The sequence below is a fragment of the Pelodiscus sinensis genome, chromosome 6 (assembly GCF_052426305.1).
Source record: "Pelodiscus sinensis isolate ZL-2025 chromosome 6, ASM5242630v1, whole genome shotgun sequence".
NCBI lineage: Eukaryota > Metazoa > Chordata > Testudines > Trionychidae > Pelodiscus > Pelodiscus sinensis.
The window spans coordinates 72,844,995-72,862,577 of NC_143057.1; the positions used below are offsets into that span (position 1 = coordinate 72,844,995).

General features: G+C 39.1%; 1 protein-coding gene across 2 annotated transcripts in view; it reads right to left on the reverse strand.

Moving 5' to 3' along the window:
* Positions 1-8,926: 8,926 nt before the first annotated feature.
* The window catches only part of SLF1 (SMC5/6 complex localization factor 1), a 75,906-nt gene continuing 67,249 nt past the window's right edge, over positions 8,927-17,583 (reverse strand). For both annotated transcript variants that reach the window (XM_075932142.2, XM_075932143.2), the window contains exon 18: positions 8,927-17,280. In XM_075932142.2, coding sequence (XP_075788257.2) covers positions 16,778-17,280 — 503 coding nt within the window. In that variant the 3' untranslated portion in view covers positions 8,927-16,777. The remainder of the gene's footprint in view (positions 17,281-17,583) is intronic.

Below are 17,583 nucleotides of genomic sequence, written 5' to 3' on the forward strand. Positions count from 1 at the left end.
TACATTTTTCCAGATTAAAATGAAAAGTAGAGAATTACCACTTAATATTTTAATGCTTCAGTCCATCACATGGTGCAAACAAAATGTACATAAGCAACACTGATTAAAGTGCTTCAAGTCCATGCTTTACCATGATAACTTTTTTAAAGCAAGTGCTTCACCAAGATTTTTTGCTGACTTGCCAGTTTTGCTCTCAGAGGCTATGTTTACATTACAGCATTTTTTTTTAGAAACAGACTTTTTTCCAAAAAAAAGTCTTGTGTGCACTAAAATCGTATACTGTTGACAAAAAAATTGAAACAGGGTTTTTTTTTCCAACATTGGTAAACCTCTTTCTATAAGGAAGAAGCCTTTTTCTGAAAGAGCTCTTTCAGAAAAAGGTGTGTGTAGACAAGGAAGATGGAATTCTTTCGAAAGAAGAGGAAAAAGCACAGGTGCCTTGGTGGTCACTCCATCCATAGTAATCACAGCTTAAATGCACTAAGCATCCATTCAGTGTGGATGCTAATCTTTTGAACAAGCAGATTGCTTTTTTGATGCATTTTTGCTATGTGGATGCTTTCTTTTGGAAGATGTTTTTTCAGAAAATCTCTTCCAGAAAAGCTTCTTCCGAAAGATGCCTTGCAGTCTAGACGTAGCCAAAGTTGTCCATGGTGCTTTGTGCAGGATGCCTTTTGGAGAATAGTTTTGACTTGCACCTCTGATTAATTCTAGATATCTAATTTCTACAGCTGTTAAGAATTTCACATGTCATTTCTGATAAGTGACTTTTGTACAGTAACATTTTACCAAAAAATTAACTTTTATAAATTCTCCATTCACATTACCAAAAACTTCTCACCAGGTTTGGTCTAAAAGTTCTCATTTCTGCCAAAAAGAAGGAAAAATATAGTTTCATCACTCATTTAGTGCTTTTTTCCAGAAAGGGATGTTGCATTAGGTCAAAGGGTGAAATATAGTCTAGCATCGCATGTGGCCAGGAAATTAGCAGTCAGGAGGACTTTATTCTTAGCTCCGCTAGCGACTCAGATTGACAGTAGCTTAAGTTTCTCACTACTGTGAGAACTGCTAACAAAAGTGCTAACCTGTATGTACTATAACATTCTGAATAAGAAATGTGTACATTCTACAATAAATAATAGTTAAAATATTAGTGCAACTAAGAAGGTTGCATGTTTATAACAATACATTTTATACAAGGGTATTTATTAGGCAGTAAGATGATGTGTTATACTTTCAGGAGGAAGAGGAAAGGGATTAAAACTACCAATGGGTATTCACTATAAAGATAACAGAAAATCACATTTCTTCTAGAATAGACAGCAAAAAATTGGGAAATGAGGTATCTACTCTCCCGCCCATAAGAAAACCATCACAACCCTACTTTACCCTGTTTAATCACTTAACTAATCCATATAAAACTTTAGAGTTTAGTCTCAAGAATATGTTCACTGACTCTAAACAGGTTATACCATCTTTCTATTTCTCCTTGCCAATGTGCCAGTCTTGGTGAGGTGATTTCCAGACTGCTTTGCAAGAAATAGCTGATTGACACAGAGGCCACTTCCTTTTCAAAATGGTGATTGTTAGGTTCTAGGAAGAGGCATTCCCCCCCACCCCATTCTTCTACCACAGATTAACTCTGTAGAAGGATGGTGTCAGATCAGAGAAGGCTGTGGGAAGCAGGACTGCACTAACAAACTGGCATCAGGGCAATAGAAACATCTTGAACAATTTAATATAAAACTTCATCTTAAGAGAGCTAAAGCACAAAGGCAACCAATCTTCATATGCTTTAGTAGGGAGCTTTGATTGCTCATGGAAAGAGCTGAGAGATATTTAGGTCATTAACAGGATTGATGAAAACATATCTTTACAAGAGCACTTACAGAACCAGGTAGAAGATGTCCAAGGCTAAGAGCATGATGATAGGGAAATAGAGAGATGTAGAAACTAGATAATGAAGACCCTTAAAGGGAAAAAAAAAGAACCATGTAATACTGTTGCTGGTAGAACTAAGGGATTTGAAAAGAATCTGGACAAGATCAGAGCATCAGGCAAGGTAGATTATTTTTGCAACACAGAGCACTATAAATGCAATACCTATACCTTAAATTATAGCAATAAATCCAGTGAATTTAAATTTTACTTATAAATGAAGATTTCGGCTCAATAAAATATTCATTTAAAAACTGACAAGCACATCTCATGATTTCATGAACTGTTATTGTATTAATAGATTCTTACTGCTCTGAGATTAGCTTACATCTGGATATTATTGAGTCATAGTTCTACAGAATTGTTTTCTCATGTCAGAATTTATCACCTAAAGAATAGTCATATTTTTAATAAAATTGGGACTTTTTTCTAAAAATATTTAAACTGAGCCGTAGTAAGATGGCGATATAACATTTATCTTGGAAGTAAAGTTTAACAACACAAATCCAATTATGTCAAGTTTTTTTTAATATTTGTCAGATTATTCAAGTAGAAAATCCTAAATAGTTTAGCCTCTAGTGGTCTAGCAATAAGCAAACATAATGTTACTTTTAACACAAAAGATCACTAGAGAGCCAAGTCAAAACTGATGTTTCTCAGTCAAATTCCAAAGAAGTTAGACCAGGTAATTCACAGAAAAAGACTTCACATTATTAGCTTATTATATTTCAAGCTGTTTAAAGAGCATTCAAGAATAACATTTACTTTGGCCATCAAATAAGCTGACATTCAATGCTATAGCTAAGGCAATAGTACAATTGTATCACTAGTGAATAGATTTTCATAATGTTATAAACTTTGCTCTTAAAATACTTTTAGATTAAAAGTTGATAAGCTTTTTGGGGCAAAAAAACACACTGAAAACAAATAGGCAAATATTAATTCCAATGCATGTAACTTTGTGATTGAATTTAGGTACAATGCTGTGCATTGACCAATGGCAAAGAAAGGACAACCAGCTGGAAGTTCTTATTAAATAAATGGGAACCTTGAATATCAGCATGATTCAGTTTCCTTGCTGTATTAATTTAGAAAAATTACCTGAAACTATTATACCATATGATTCAAGTAACAGATTGTTTTGGACACTGCAGGAACACAGACAATATGTCATCATTTTGGTTTAACTAGGTTGCAATTTCATTAAACACATGTGGGAAGCTATCTGGCAATAACTTGTTAGGTGCAGGTGATTGTTTTCTGCAATCTATAACACCAGGGGGAAGCTAGTCTTAGCCCATTTTTCCACACATTTAACTTTATCTCAAATACTCCTTCTGGAATCCCACTGCCTTCCCCCCTCCCCCCACCCCCAAGATGCTTAAAAAAATACAAGGGAATGGATCTTTGCTATACACAAATTAGGAGATTCAATCCCAGTTCCTACACTCTCTTCAAAGATGCATTCTCTAAATTTTGCTTCCAATTGTAGTTTGTCATGGAACCAGACTCCTTAGTGAATGACTGGCATTGAGCACCTGCCAAGGTGCACCACCATGATCTTTACAACCTAACTTACTCAATAGGGATGAGCCGCTGAGAGGAAATCAAAAAAGTCCACTAAGACCAGGCCGATTGTCAGCAAGGGAAACGTTCCTTCTGATCCTCAACCCCCCAAAACAAAATGCTTTCCTCTGTCCAGGGTGCCGATTAACACATTGGGTGTACAGGAGCCAATAGGTTTCCACTGCTTTGTTCAATCTGCCTCATCAACTAGGAAATTCCCCTGCCCCAGCTAACATCCTGGTCCTCAAGCCCAAGAAGAAGATGGACTTCCTTAAAGAAATCTCAGGGCCTTCTTTCCCCTTCTATCCCACTATGCAAATAGGTCAGCAGAAATCATTTAAGAATTGTTAGAGTGTGTGTGTGTGTGTATATGTGTGTGTGTGTGTGTGTGTGTGTGTGTGTGTGTGTGTGTGTGTGTGTATATATATATATATATATATGAATATATGAACAAGATCTGCTGCACCTATGAGAAACTGATCACTTATCCCTTGGTATTGTTAAGATTCTTAAATAAATCTTAAATAATTAACCGTTTTCATTGATCCACAGTCAAATGTGGGGATATTCAAAATTGTGGATGTTGTTTAGATTTTAATCCAACCAGAGAGAAATCAAAGAGAGGAAAAAAGTCATAGACACACAACTTGACTATTATACCAGCAGCCTGGCTGGAAAACGGGTTTAAATCTCAGACACAGATACTCAAGAGTTTTGGTGTCTCTTAATCCTTAAGGGTACATCTAGACTACATCTTTTTTTTTTGGAAAAAGCTATGCAAAATATGCTTCAATTTTTATCGGAAGAGGCTTTTCTGACATTTGGCCCGTCTAGACTGGGCCAAATTTCGGACGAGCCCCCTTATTCCTTGTGGAACAAGGAATACAGGGACTTCCAAAATAGCATGTTTGCTCTTCTGCAAAAAAAAAGCGGAAGAGCAAATGCGTTCCCTGGACATGGTAGCCCGGAAAAAACTGTGTATTCTAGACATACCCTAAATCACAGACCCACGTCACAATCTAGCACACTTGAAAGTAACCAGGATTATAAGAGAAGGGCATTGCAAATGAGGCTTTAGGTGCACTGATAGATCTGTGTGTGGAGGCTTGCACAGTATCTGCCCAAGCTGCTCTCGGTTCAACCTGGTGTATTATATCTTGTTTTTCATTAGCACTAAATTAAATGACCAATTTAAAAAGCAAACAACAGAACTGTCAGGTTTACCTTTGAATTTCCTAGGTTTTGCCTATATCTCGGCTGTGAAAGTTAAGCTTTTCTTTGCAGTTAACATATGGTTGATAAAATATCAGTATAACAACACAGACCCTGTTGAGCAGCTCTAGTAATGTATGTCATTTCAATTCTAGTTCACAAACCCCTATATAGAAAACATCCAGCACACTCATTTAACAGCAACCTTTTATCCTACATTTTAAATCCTTATAACAAAAAAACAGCTATTTATCTAGTGTCTAAACTTGGTATGTACAGAAGTACTAAATGCAAAAGTTGCTGGTTTATGCTTACCCCATCTCAGATGTTAAACCATATGTACAAATGAACTCTAGGAAACCAAATGTTGTTTGTTTTTCAAACACTGACTTCACAATCTCAAATCCACAAACATTCTCATACAGTCTTAATGAAATCTATTTAGCATGTATCATTTATCAAAAGTAAACAGACCTAAGGCCAAACATTTTCAAAAGCGCCGAAGTTCCATTGGCTGTCAATGACACTTAGGCACCAAAGTTTCATAGGAACTTCTGATAACTGGTCTTGACTTGCAAATGTGTCAACCTCTGAAGCCAAACCCCTTACCTTTTAACTTCAGCTACAGCATCATCTGCAGAGCCTGCCACCACAGACAGACAATAAATGGTTAGTTTAGAAAGCTAAACTAGATAAAACTCTCACTTAGGACAAAGTGACCTTATAATTAAATCACAAATACGTATAAGCCACAAGAGAATGGACCAGAATAAGCACTGCTATGCCAGAGTAAATATGAAGACATAACAGGGCTAAGGAAGGTGACGGTGCCAGCGGCTCAAATGAGGCACCTTTACTTCTGCATGGAATTTTATAGAACTTAAAGGGGTTCAAATCAGCATAGAGGCAAACAAACAGCAGATTTTATTGCAGCTACTATTTACAGTAATTTAGGCCAATTTTCCCCAAGGGCTATGGGAGTAGGTTGAAAATGGGAGTAGGTTGAAAATCTGGCAACAGAAGAGGTAGAGCCCCTGCTGACTGGAAACTCCATGCCCCACCTGAAGTGCCTACAGAAATTCAGGTAGTGGGACAGTGGCACTCATCTATTTGTAATCCCCAGGAAACAGAGGGGAATATGGGACCTAAGACTGTACATTCTCCAGGACATGGGCCATTTGTCTACACAGCTCCATGAAGCCCCATGTTTACCTACTGCATTATAAAAATGTGACATGTTTAGGAATTCAAAATCCTGGCTGGGATAACAGAGGCAGACAGAAGGCAAGTAAAGGGAATTTACTGAGAAACTAAAGATGTATATCACTTACGTATGCTATAGTTACAGAGTGGTTGATATGTCTGTCCCTGATGTTTGCTGGCAGTTAGGTGGTTTTAGCTCAGATTTTTTAGCTTTAGAAAAAAAAATCAGGAGATATTATAAAATGAAAAGTTTTCAAATTAGACAATACACCTGTGTAAAGTTTCTTTTGCTTAGTTTTTTTCCTGTTTTCCATTGTGGAGGCATGAGAGAGCACCTTTTAACAGAACAGTAATTCAGCAATTTTACTGGTAGCTAGGACTCGCTATAGGCAAACTCGGTAAGACCATTTCAAAGCTGTCTCTTAAAACTGATGCTGCTGTCATACAATATGCATTTGAAAGCATTTTTCTGAATTTGACAAAAAAAAAGACCCTTAATCTAATAACAGTAGTGAACTCCCTATAAATACATCAATGGTAGAGCCTTTGATAAGTGTACCCATCATTTAATCTTATCAGTTCCCTCCCTGCTTTCTTGTGTTGAGTTTGAAAAGAGCCATCAGGGAACAAGTAATTCTTCATGTTCTATGAACACTCCTAAAATCATAAGGAGTTGATAGAGAAGATATGTTATCATCAAGCCACATGGTATCCATATGAAAAAGTTCAATCTTTAGCAGTTTGAGAGCCATTATAGATAGTGTGTCCCTCACACAGAGAAGGTCTGCTTTGAGAAGGCTTAAACTAATGAGTGGTTGACCATCTCAAACTGACAAATAATCACTCTGAGGAAAATTTCTTTGCGTACCCTAAATGTCCCCAAAATACCCATCTATATAATATAAGACCTCATTTAAAAAACAAAAACAACAATAGAGTTCTAGCAGCACATCTTTAATGTGAAGTAAAAATACGAAATTATTAATAAATGGGCAACTAGTGCACAGAGTATTAGAAAAAAATAAAATTTGAAAACATTGTACTGTAATAGGATACATATATATATGATATAGATATTAAATAATGGTTTATTTTCTAAAAAGAGCTTCAAACCCAAATCATTACATCATACCAGCTCTATATTTATCTGTAATGACTTTTCAATAGAGTACCTCTTGATTCTTTGAAAAAGATGTAACAGAACAATAATTGTTGTCTTGTGGCAAAATATGGTCTGACTAAAACATGCCCTATTTGTAAATACAACAGCAATATTGGTTGAATTAAATGTACCAGCTGTTAAAAGAAAATTGTGAGATATTACCAACCTGAATATCTGTGGAAAATTAAGAAATGCATAAAAGAAGTTCAGTTATGAGAATTACTGTTCACTATTCTAACAAAACTTAAACAACAAATAGTCTCTAAGGTGCTGCAGGTCTAACAAAAAAGTAGATGGTATCATGAGCTTTCGTGGGCACAACCCACTTCTCCAGATGAAACTAAAGAAACATTACTCTAACCTTTAGCTATTTACAAGGGACTGTGGTGACAGATTAAAATTTTGTGTGCATACTCACTCTGAGATTAACAATCTTGAGAGACTGAATACTCAAACATCCTTTTGTTTTTAATTCTTTGCAATTATGGTGAATCAACTTTCAGAAGCCAATGCAGCAACAACCCATCTGAAAAACTGGTGGAGAGCTTGAATGGACAAATTTGAAAAGCAAGATCCCAGATTCAGTTTCTTAATGGTTTTTTGTTAGAACACTACATTAAGTGTTGCCATCTTTTCCTTCCTAATCAGTAATCTCTTCCACTGTAGTAGTCAACAACAGTAATTCCTACTAGCATCACTGAAAAAGGAAACAAGTATATTCCATTCTCCCCTTATTATTTATTATCAAGTTTAAACAGATAGGGACAAAAGGGTCTCAATCCTAGTGGATCGCTTATGTATTTTTGGAGTACAGGCAGTCCCCGGGTTACGTACAAGATAGGGACTGTAGGTTTGTTCTTAAGTTGAATCTGTATGTAAGTCGGAACCGCCAGGGAGACACGGAGAAAGCCCCGGAGTACACGGGCCGCAGGACCGCGAGGTCCCGCAGTCCGTGTCCTCCGGGGCCCCGTTCATAACTGCGGATCCGACATAAGTCGGATCTGACATAAGTAGAGGACTGCCTGTAATTTAATCAGTCATTTAAACCACAGTTGCTTACAGGTACTCAATTATTTCAGTGTAGCATTACTAGAGTCTTGGAGCCTTAAAATTCCAAGACAAGGGAATTTTGCTTAGAGAGGTGTCATTTTGAGTTTTCAGAACAGCCTGCATATGCTAATAGTGGTGCTTAGTGATGAAACCATTTACAATAACTCACCTTGAACCACACTGGATTAAATGGGAGGAAAAAGCATTTGTGTATTAATGAGCTGCTAGGTTAAGATGCTAAAATATAGTTAAGTTCTACACATTTAAAATTAAGCCAGTACTGAAAATATTGAAGACTATATAATCATTATAAATCAACAATTTATACACTTTTACTGTCCCTTTTGTTGAAAAAGACTATCACTCTTTATGCATGAAATATGTACCAGCGTTGTTGAAATAAAGCAGGGTGAGTAAGGAGGCAATAAACTTAACACAACACACAGGGGGAAACAGTAGGGGAAAGGGAAATGTTTTGGTCAGTGACATGAAGGCAAACTTCTCACCTTACTAAAAGCACCATGTCATCTTTAACATCCATGCAAAGCAGGCTGGAATTTTTTAAGGCCTCATTTTAAAGACACACACCCTCCCCCCCATCATGATTCTACCTTAGCTGAAGAACTGGCACTTGTGTCAATGGTTTCAACAACTTGTGTAAATGTTTTATATCTGGTGGTTATGATCTCAATCCAAATTATGGACATTTTCTCAACATTTATTAAATAGGATTGACAATTACTCACACTAATATTTGTATTTAAGACTTAGCTGCAAATGCAGACATCAATATAATATTGCTCATAAGTATTTTTTATTTCTGCCATTAATACATCAGAAAGATACATAAACTACAAACTTCTTTTGTAGGACACACATATTTAAGCATCCTCAAATTATCTGAATCAAAGATATTTGGATTTAAGGTTCAAGTTAGCCTATTTATTGGGCTTGTTTTCAAAAATGATAAAACATTAAGAAAAAATATTACAGTACTGTATAATCCCAACTTAAATACTATTGACATTATGTTCCTGTACATTCAATAACATCAAGCTAAAGAGAAAGTTTAAAAGCAGTGGTAACCAACCACTAGATCGGGATCTACTATTAGATCTTGGATCCTCTGACAGGTGATCCTGGCTGGTTTGGCCAAGAGGCTATCAACTGCCCACACTTTGGCTGCTCCTCCCCCTACTGCTGTACACCTCCTGCCCTTTGCCTTGGAGCTGCCTCCCCCCACCCCGAGGAGCCTCCTGCTTGCTGTGCAGGAAGAGAGAAGAGGGGTTCTGATGTCAGGGTGCTCCTTCTCCCACCTTGTGGGCAGAGAGGGGGTATAACAGAACTTGGGAGGGAGTTTGCTGACTGGTTTTGGGAGTGGGCCAGGGCCAGGGTAGGGGTGAGCCTGCCTTAGCCCCACTGCACCATCACCCAGGAGCCACCTGAGATATGCAGAGCCCAGTTGGAGCTCACATTCTGAAACCCTACCCCAGTCATGAACCCCCTCCTGCATCCGAACACCCTTCCCAAGCCTGCATCTAGAACTCCTCTGGCACCCCAACTGACTGACCCAAGTTTAGCTCAGGACCCCTCCTGAACTCCAAATCCCTAAATCCAAGACCAGACCCTGCACCCCAACCCGCAGAATGACATCATCACGCTCTAATGCTCTCTGGCCACGAAAGCCACCAGGGAGAGGGGGGTTGGCAAGCATAGCAAGCACGGGGCACAGCCTGCTAGTATTACTTACAACCCATGATAGGTTTGCACAGCACTTTATAAAACAAGCAATTAACTGGTATTAAATATTTAACTTATTGATTGGTAGCCTGAGAATGACAGCCTGCTGAACCAGAGGGAGAAGACTGCAAAAAGTAGGTGGTTTCTCCTAATTCTCAAATAAGAAGCAGCCAGACTGGCCAAGCTCTGGATAGAGAGGCTACACTTCAATAAGGGAAAGTGTGTGTAGGTCACATCTCTAAGTGCCATGTATCTTTTCAACAAAATAAATTGGGCTTTGTTTTGAAGAAGCTGTTTCTGTCTCACTGAAGATGCATGCTGTCACAGGCTCCCAAAAGAGAGAGAACCCATGCAGGATCCAACCCCAGCTAAACCTGCTAAATTAGTTACACTTGATATTAAGGGGCTATAATCCAGAAACCAATCTGAGAGTGGGTGAATTGTGGAATTCCATCTCAGAAGAGGTAAAGACATGATTTGATACCCAAGGGAAATGCATTCAGGGACACCTAGTGACAGGATAGCAGGGCAGCCTACTAGGGTACCATAACAAAGGGTGCTTTTCCAGTGGACAAAGTAGGGTCTGCAAGAAAACTACTTCAAGAGGACATAGAGAATCTCCTCACTATTGGAGGGAGGGGAAAAAACTTACTTTTCATCAACTTAGTAGGTCTCCTTTTACTGTGAGGCTGTGTCTAGACTGGCATGATTTTTCCAGAAATGCTTTTAATGGAAAAGTTTTCCCGTTAAAAGCATTTTCAGAAAAGAGCGTCTAGATTGGCCCAGACGCTTTTCTGCAAAAGCACTTTTGGCAGAAAAGTGTCTGTGCCAATCTAGACGCACTTTTCCGCAAAAAAGCCCTGATTGCCATTTTCGCGATCGGGGCTTTTTTTCGGAAAACAAATCTGAGCTGTCTTCACTGGCAAAAGTTTTGCGCAAAAGGGACTTTTGCCTGAACGGGAGCAGCATAGTATTTCCACAAAAGCACTTATTTCTTACAGTAGGAAGTCAGTGCTTTTGCGGAAATTCAAGCGGCCAGTGTAGACAGCTGGCAAATTTTTCCGGAAAAGCGGCTGATTTTCCAGAAAAACTGGCCAGTCTAGACACAGCCTAATTGTAAATTCATGGGAAAAGCTTATGTGAATTAATTAGAAATAAAGTGTTAGTTAAGAATTAGATACACAGGAGACCCCCCCCCAACTTACGACCACCTGACTTACAACCCCCTGCATTTATGACCATTTTTTCCCCATGTAAGAGAGCTCCTAAAACCCCCAATTTACGTCTGCAGCTCACATTTATGATGGCGTCATCCACGTTTCATCACAAAACAGGAAACGCACAGACAGGAAATGCAACAGTGTATTTTGCTGTTCACCATGGGTCTGTCTACACTACTGTGTTATTTCGAAATATCATATTTTGAAATAGCTTATTTCGAAATAACGTGTCTACACACAAAATGCATTTCGAAATAGCGTGTCCACACTGAGTGGACTGTGAATCGCATTTAAGGCTGGCCAGAAACAGTTCCGGCAGGGCACCAGGTCAGGACTTACTGTGTGGGGCTGCTGCCTGAGACTATCTGAGGTCTGTGCTTAAAAGGACATCCCCCCCTGGCCAGCCAGTTCTTAGGTTTCCCTGCTTCTTTGTCTACCTCAATGAGGGACAGCAAAGCATTTTATCTCTGCGTACTCTGGTTACCCTCACTCAGGTGACCAGAGAACTCTGCAACATGTAGCCAGAGCTATCCCTGGGCACTCTGGTGCTTCTCTTGGACGCGTTGCTGCAAGACTGACTGCATTATTCCTTGTAGAATGAGGTTTACCAAATTCAAAATAAGCACTCCGCTATTTCAAATTTATTTTGAAATAGCGGTTTGGCTTTGTAGACGCTAAGAAAGTTATTTCGAAATAAGGGCTGTTATTTCGAAATAACTTTGCTGTGTAGACATACCCCATGTCTGAGAAAAGGAAAAGTGAGGCAGAGAGTGGAAAAATCAACAAAGAAGCTCAGGAAAGCCCTTACTTTAGAAATTAAACATGAAATTTTGAAGCTTCACAAATCAGCCATGGAAGTGTGTAAACTAGGTAATAAATTTGAATTTTCTGATTCAACTGTGAGTACGATTTTGAAGGACAAGACTAAATATCTACAGGAAGTGAAGAGTGCAAGCTCAATGCAAACAACACTGATTAGAAAACGTGATGGGCTCATTCCCGAGATGGAAAAAAATTTAATTTTGTGGATAAATGATCAGATGCAGTGCCTCCATATGCCTCTCAATCAAGTGACTATTTTGGCTAAGGCTAAAAGTCTTTTCAAGGCACTTAAGAATAAGCATGGTGAAACATCCAAGATGACTCTTACAATGCTAGCAAGGGTTGGTTTGACCACTTTAGGAAGAGAATTGATTGGCATAACATTCGAGTCCAGGAAGAAGCAGCCATTGCCAACACGGAAGCAGCAAAGGATTTTCCACAGATGTTAGCCAAAATCATCAAAGAGGAAGGCTATTGTTCTTTACAGATGTTCAATGTTGATGAAACAAGACTTTATTGGGAGAAAATGCCATTGAGGACTTACATCGTGAATGAAGAAAAGTCAATGCCTGAATTCAAAGCAGCTAAAGATCTACTGATTTTGTTGTTGGGAGCTAATGCTGCGGGGGACTGCAAATTGTAACTGATGCTTGTCTATCATGTTGAGACTCTTAAGGGTTTAGTGAATGACTTCCAGTCATTTGGAAATCAAACGCCAAAGCTTGGGTGACTGCATTTATTTTTGAAAATTGGTTCAGCTATAATTTTGTTTCTGAGGTCCAAAAACATTGTGCTGAAAATGACCTACCATTTAAAGCACTGCTCATTTTGGACAATGCTCCAGGCCATCCCAGAATTCCTCAAGATGCAAATCTGAACATCAAGATTGTTTTCTTACCCCCCTCACATGACTGCATAGCTTCAACCAATGGACCAGGGTGTCATCAGTTCATTCAAGGCTTATTATTTTGGAGGGACTTTTAAGAGGCTGGTAGAAGCAGTTGACAAAGAAGGTGGACCAACAATCAAAGAATTCTGGAAGTCTTTCAATGTTTTGGATGCCATGAAAGTCATTAAAGAAGCCTGGAATGCTGTCACCGAATCCAACCTCAGGGGAGTTTGGAAGAAACTGCCCTGAATTTGTTCAGGATTTTGAGGACTTTCAAGATCCTTTAGCAGAAGTCACTGGATCTGTGGTCAAGATGGCAAATTGACTGGCTCTCCAAGTCTCTCCTGAAGACGTGACTGAGTTGTTGGATTCTCATGCTCAGGAGCTCACCAATGAAGATCTTTTGGAAATCTAAGAACCACGGGTAATTGAAGAAGAGTTTACCGTTGAGACTCCCTCTCCCCCAGCATTTAGCATTCAAAGACTTTTGGAGGCATTCCAGGGTCTTGAGTCAGCGCTGAAAATTTTTGAGACAGATAATCGTAATTTCAAACCTAGTTCGAAGGTCATTTCAACAATTAAGAATGCCTACGCTTGCTACAGGGAGATTTTCTATGAGAAGAAGGCGTCTTCAGTCCAAACCTCATTCCTATTTTATCATTGAGAAAAGCCCGCCAGAAACTAACTTTATCTCAACCAAACTCCCTCAGTCTAGCCCTCCTCCTCTTGCAAGATGAGATTTTGACAATCCAGATGACCCAGATGCAGTCCCAGTCCCCTCCTTTATTGCTTTTCTCCAATAACCATCTCCCTCCCCAAGTGAAGATAATGAAGGTATTTTCTGTGCTTTATATTCAGACTGAATGTTTGTTTTAAGTTAATAAATGTTTGTAAAGGCATATATTATTGTTTTATTTACTTTCCTCCGCTTCCATAGGCATGATTCCAGGAATGGAATCACCATTTATAACACCTGTGGCCAACCCGAGGTTCATGAGCCGCATGTGGCTCTTCTTCCCGTGCCCCCCCCCGCAGTGTGGTTTGCAATGCTCTCCGTCCCCCCCCCCGTACCTCGAAAGCTGCCCCTGCACCCACCAAAATGGCCCTCTCCTCCTGGCTCTCTGTGCTGACCTGGGCAGTGGAGCCGTCCGGCGCGGCCATGAAAGCTGCAGAAATAAAGATGGCAGCAGGAGCCTGCTGTGGCCAAAAAGCCTTAAAATACATTTAAATGCAGTTTCTTATAGGGGCAGAGCCTTTTTTTAAGAGCGTTTTTTTTCCTCGACCAAACGTGACTGGGGGCTGCTTTTAAAGGGGCAGTCTTTTTTTTCCCCTCAACAACTTTGTCCTGGCTTTTCGCGCTGCTATCTTGTGTCTCTGCCCAGAATGGGTTGGCCACCCCTGATTTATAACATTGTGCCTATGGGAACGAAAGGTTCTAGGCAGTGCTGGGCCTATAGGCAGCTAAGGACAGGCTGCCATAACTCTGACAGGGCCACCAGGGCTGTCTAAATTATGCAAGGTGCAGGTGGTGCAAAGATGGCTTGAATTCCTACTGTCTTAGAGGCACAGTTCAGATTCTCACATCCCATGTTTTGCTTTGCATGAGAGCACTGATCATGGTAGTTCTACAGATATGCTATATAGATGCACCTGAAATACATTTAATATATAAACAGATCTTAGAATTGGTAGTTGTACTATTCTCTGTCACCCTGACAAAATGACGAAATAACATGTAGCTATGGGAAATATATGTTTAAGGAAGCAAGTAAGAAATTCTTTCAACAGCTCAAGGGAAAGTCACGAAGTGTCTCATCTTCATATCTAAGATTTTTTCATTCTGAAATCTGAACCAACCACTTATAAGATGTCGCTATGGCTTTCTGACCTGAACATTTAATTGAATCTCACATTCATTATTTTTATAAATCTAATAAAATACCATAAATTAAAGACATATTTTGCATTCTTTGCAAGGTGTGTACATAAGAACCCTCTCACTATGCCTGTTTACCACAGCATTCACTGAAATTACAATTACTATCACATTTCACTTACAATTATGTTATATTAATGTAAAGTATCAGAGAGTAGAAAAGTTAAACTGCTTAAAGCAAACAAATCTAACCCAAGACAACTCTCTATCCTCACTAGAACAGTTTGCTCTCTATATATGCCTAATACAAGTAATCAGTCATAAATAACTATTGAACATTTGTAATAAATATCTGGTTCCAAGTCCAGACTAGCCGGAGCATCATCATTGGCTTTATTGCTGAGATCACATCTCCATTGCATGAAGACTAAATTGAAGTTTTAATGTACCTCAACCAGCTATGTCAATGTAACTTATTCCCTCTAGTCAAGCGATACCAATTCCAAAAACTGCTATTACCATGTCTTTTAGTTTCTTTAACACTATTCATTGCTGTTAGAAAAGAACTGAAAACTGAAACAGAACTAATGAGTCCAATCCTTCTAAAATTAAGATTTTAGATTATTCTTAATCTTTTAATTAATTATAATTTGTTCTACCATTTCAGTAAGCATCCTTTCTATGTATTTTCCATTACTGGCAAATTCTCTCCTCACATTCCTACCTGAATTGAGTTGGGCACTGGATATGTGCAGAGCAGTCAGTGGGGGGTGGGAGGGAGTGTATTTTGGCAGATCCTCTATTGCCATCTCATTCTCAGCTCCCCCTTGCTCCACAAATTCTGTCCCCATTCATCTCTTCATCTTATGAACTAGAATCAACTCAGTTCTCTCACATGAATAGCCTCTGTACATTTGGAAGAGGGGGCAGGATTTATCCCTTCTATGTAATTAATTACTAAGCACAGCCAACATAATACTGTATAAGCACACAATCCTAAATTAGGCTAGAGGATTAGTTTATCAATTTAGAGGATTTATCTTGTATAATATTCATATATTCTTAGTACTGAGAACAAAATCCTAATATTAATGGGGCTACAATTTTTAAGGAGGCTGATGCTTCAACCTCAAATAAACTATATGGAATTGAACTTAAAACTGCCACATCCTGAGAGGATGAGTTCCCTGGCTACTAAAGTGTCAGTTCTGCACAAATACCATCCCCATTCCTCACAGCATTTTATGCTTTAGCCATCCTTGCCAGTAATACAAACCTACATAAGGCTATTTCAAGCCATCTTAGTTTGGAGCAGCGTTTGTGTAATTTATGTTGGAGACAAAACTAGGCCTCAGCAGCCTTATGAATTTGGACACCATGAAGAAAGCATGGCTATTTTTAACCCTTCCCTAGTCAGATTTGCCAGGATCTGAGTCAAGCTGATCATTGGGAATGAGCATCATAATGCTACAGAAAAATATTAGAAAGTTTAATGTCTCATTTGCATGAACTTTGTCAAGGTATTTGACAACCAAGTCAATTTGGGAAGAATTGGTCAAGTGTTACAATAAATACACAAATTTTTAAAAGTAACTTCTTGGCTAATTTTAAATATATTTTAAAAATATGTATTTCCTAGGATAAGAAGATAGGAAAATGGATTGTGGTAATAGTTTTTCCATTTTTGTTTTATTTGACAAATATTCAGAAAGTCAGTCACATGAGACCAACATGTGTAGCTATACACCCTGGAAAAGAGTAAACAGCTTTAGTGTCTAAATCAGATAAATGTTAGGGGCAACATCCTTAGAAACCAGCAAGAATTCTGGTACGAGATTTCCTGTAATGGAAAATGTGCCAGCATAGGAAAACAGAAGGGTTGATAGGTGCAAGTGAACTCTCCTCTAGTGCGGTAAGCATAGGGATACAGTTCAGTTACAGTTCCCTTCAGTGGAACTATGGAAGTCTTGGCTCAGAACATTAATGTGCCAGAAGGGCAAGCAGTTTCCAGCAAATAGTACCTAGGCAGAATGAATCTTGCCCAGTGTCCACAATAAACTATCACAATTGAACCAATGGAACTGATATGAAAATTAGTCTCAATTGTTAGAAAGATGAAAAGCAGGCAGCTGAGTTGCCATTGCCAAAGTTTCTAGTGTTGCCAGTAAGGGGTATACTTGTTCTCCATAAGATTTTTTTAGATTCTCAGATATTTCCTGAATTAACTCTGGTAGTTTCTGGAAAGTCTGTAGCTCTCTAAGGTAATGATCTACTAACCAATCAGTAAGATAACTACCTTTCAATTTAAAGCCATTAATAGCTCCTAATGGAAGTGAACTTAAGTGGGGTACTTCTTTAAAAGGTAAAAGAGAGGGTGAAGTTAAGTTATAAACTGAACAAAAATTTAGCAACATCTTATTAAATAAAATTATCCAAAGTTCTCTTTGTTGGCTGTGGAAATCTTTTTCCACACGTTCATGGAAATCCTTGACAGTCTCTTGTGGATGGACGATATCCAAAAGTTCTTGTTTTACTGATAGGGACTCCACATAATCCAGTGGCAATTTTCCATAAAAGTCCTTCTGCCGTAGAAGCAGTGGTCCTGCAAGAAAAAAAATGAAATATTAATAATAATTGCATTTTTAGAAGACAGCATCTGAGCAGTACAGGCAGTCCGAGTTACGCGGATCCGACTTATGTCGGATCCGCAGTTACGAACGGGGATTTTCTCGTCCCGGACGACGGGAGCGGCAGGACGCCCGGTCCCGCCGCCCGCGTTCTCCAGGGCAAGAAAAGCTGCTCTGCATCTCCCTGGTCTGCTGGGGTGGGGGGGGAGGAGAGGAGCCAGATCAGTGCCGCGGTCCCGCCCGGGTCCTCCGCGGCTTTGCTCAGCGTCTCCCTGGTC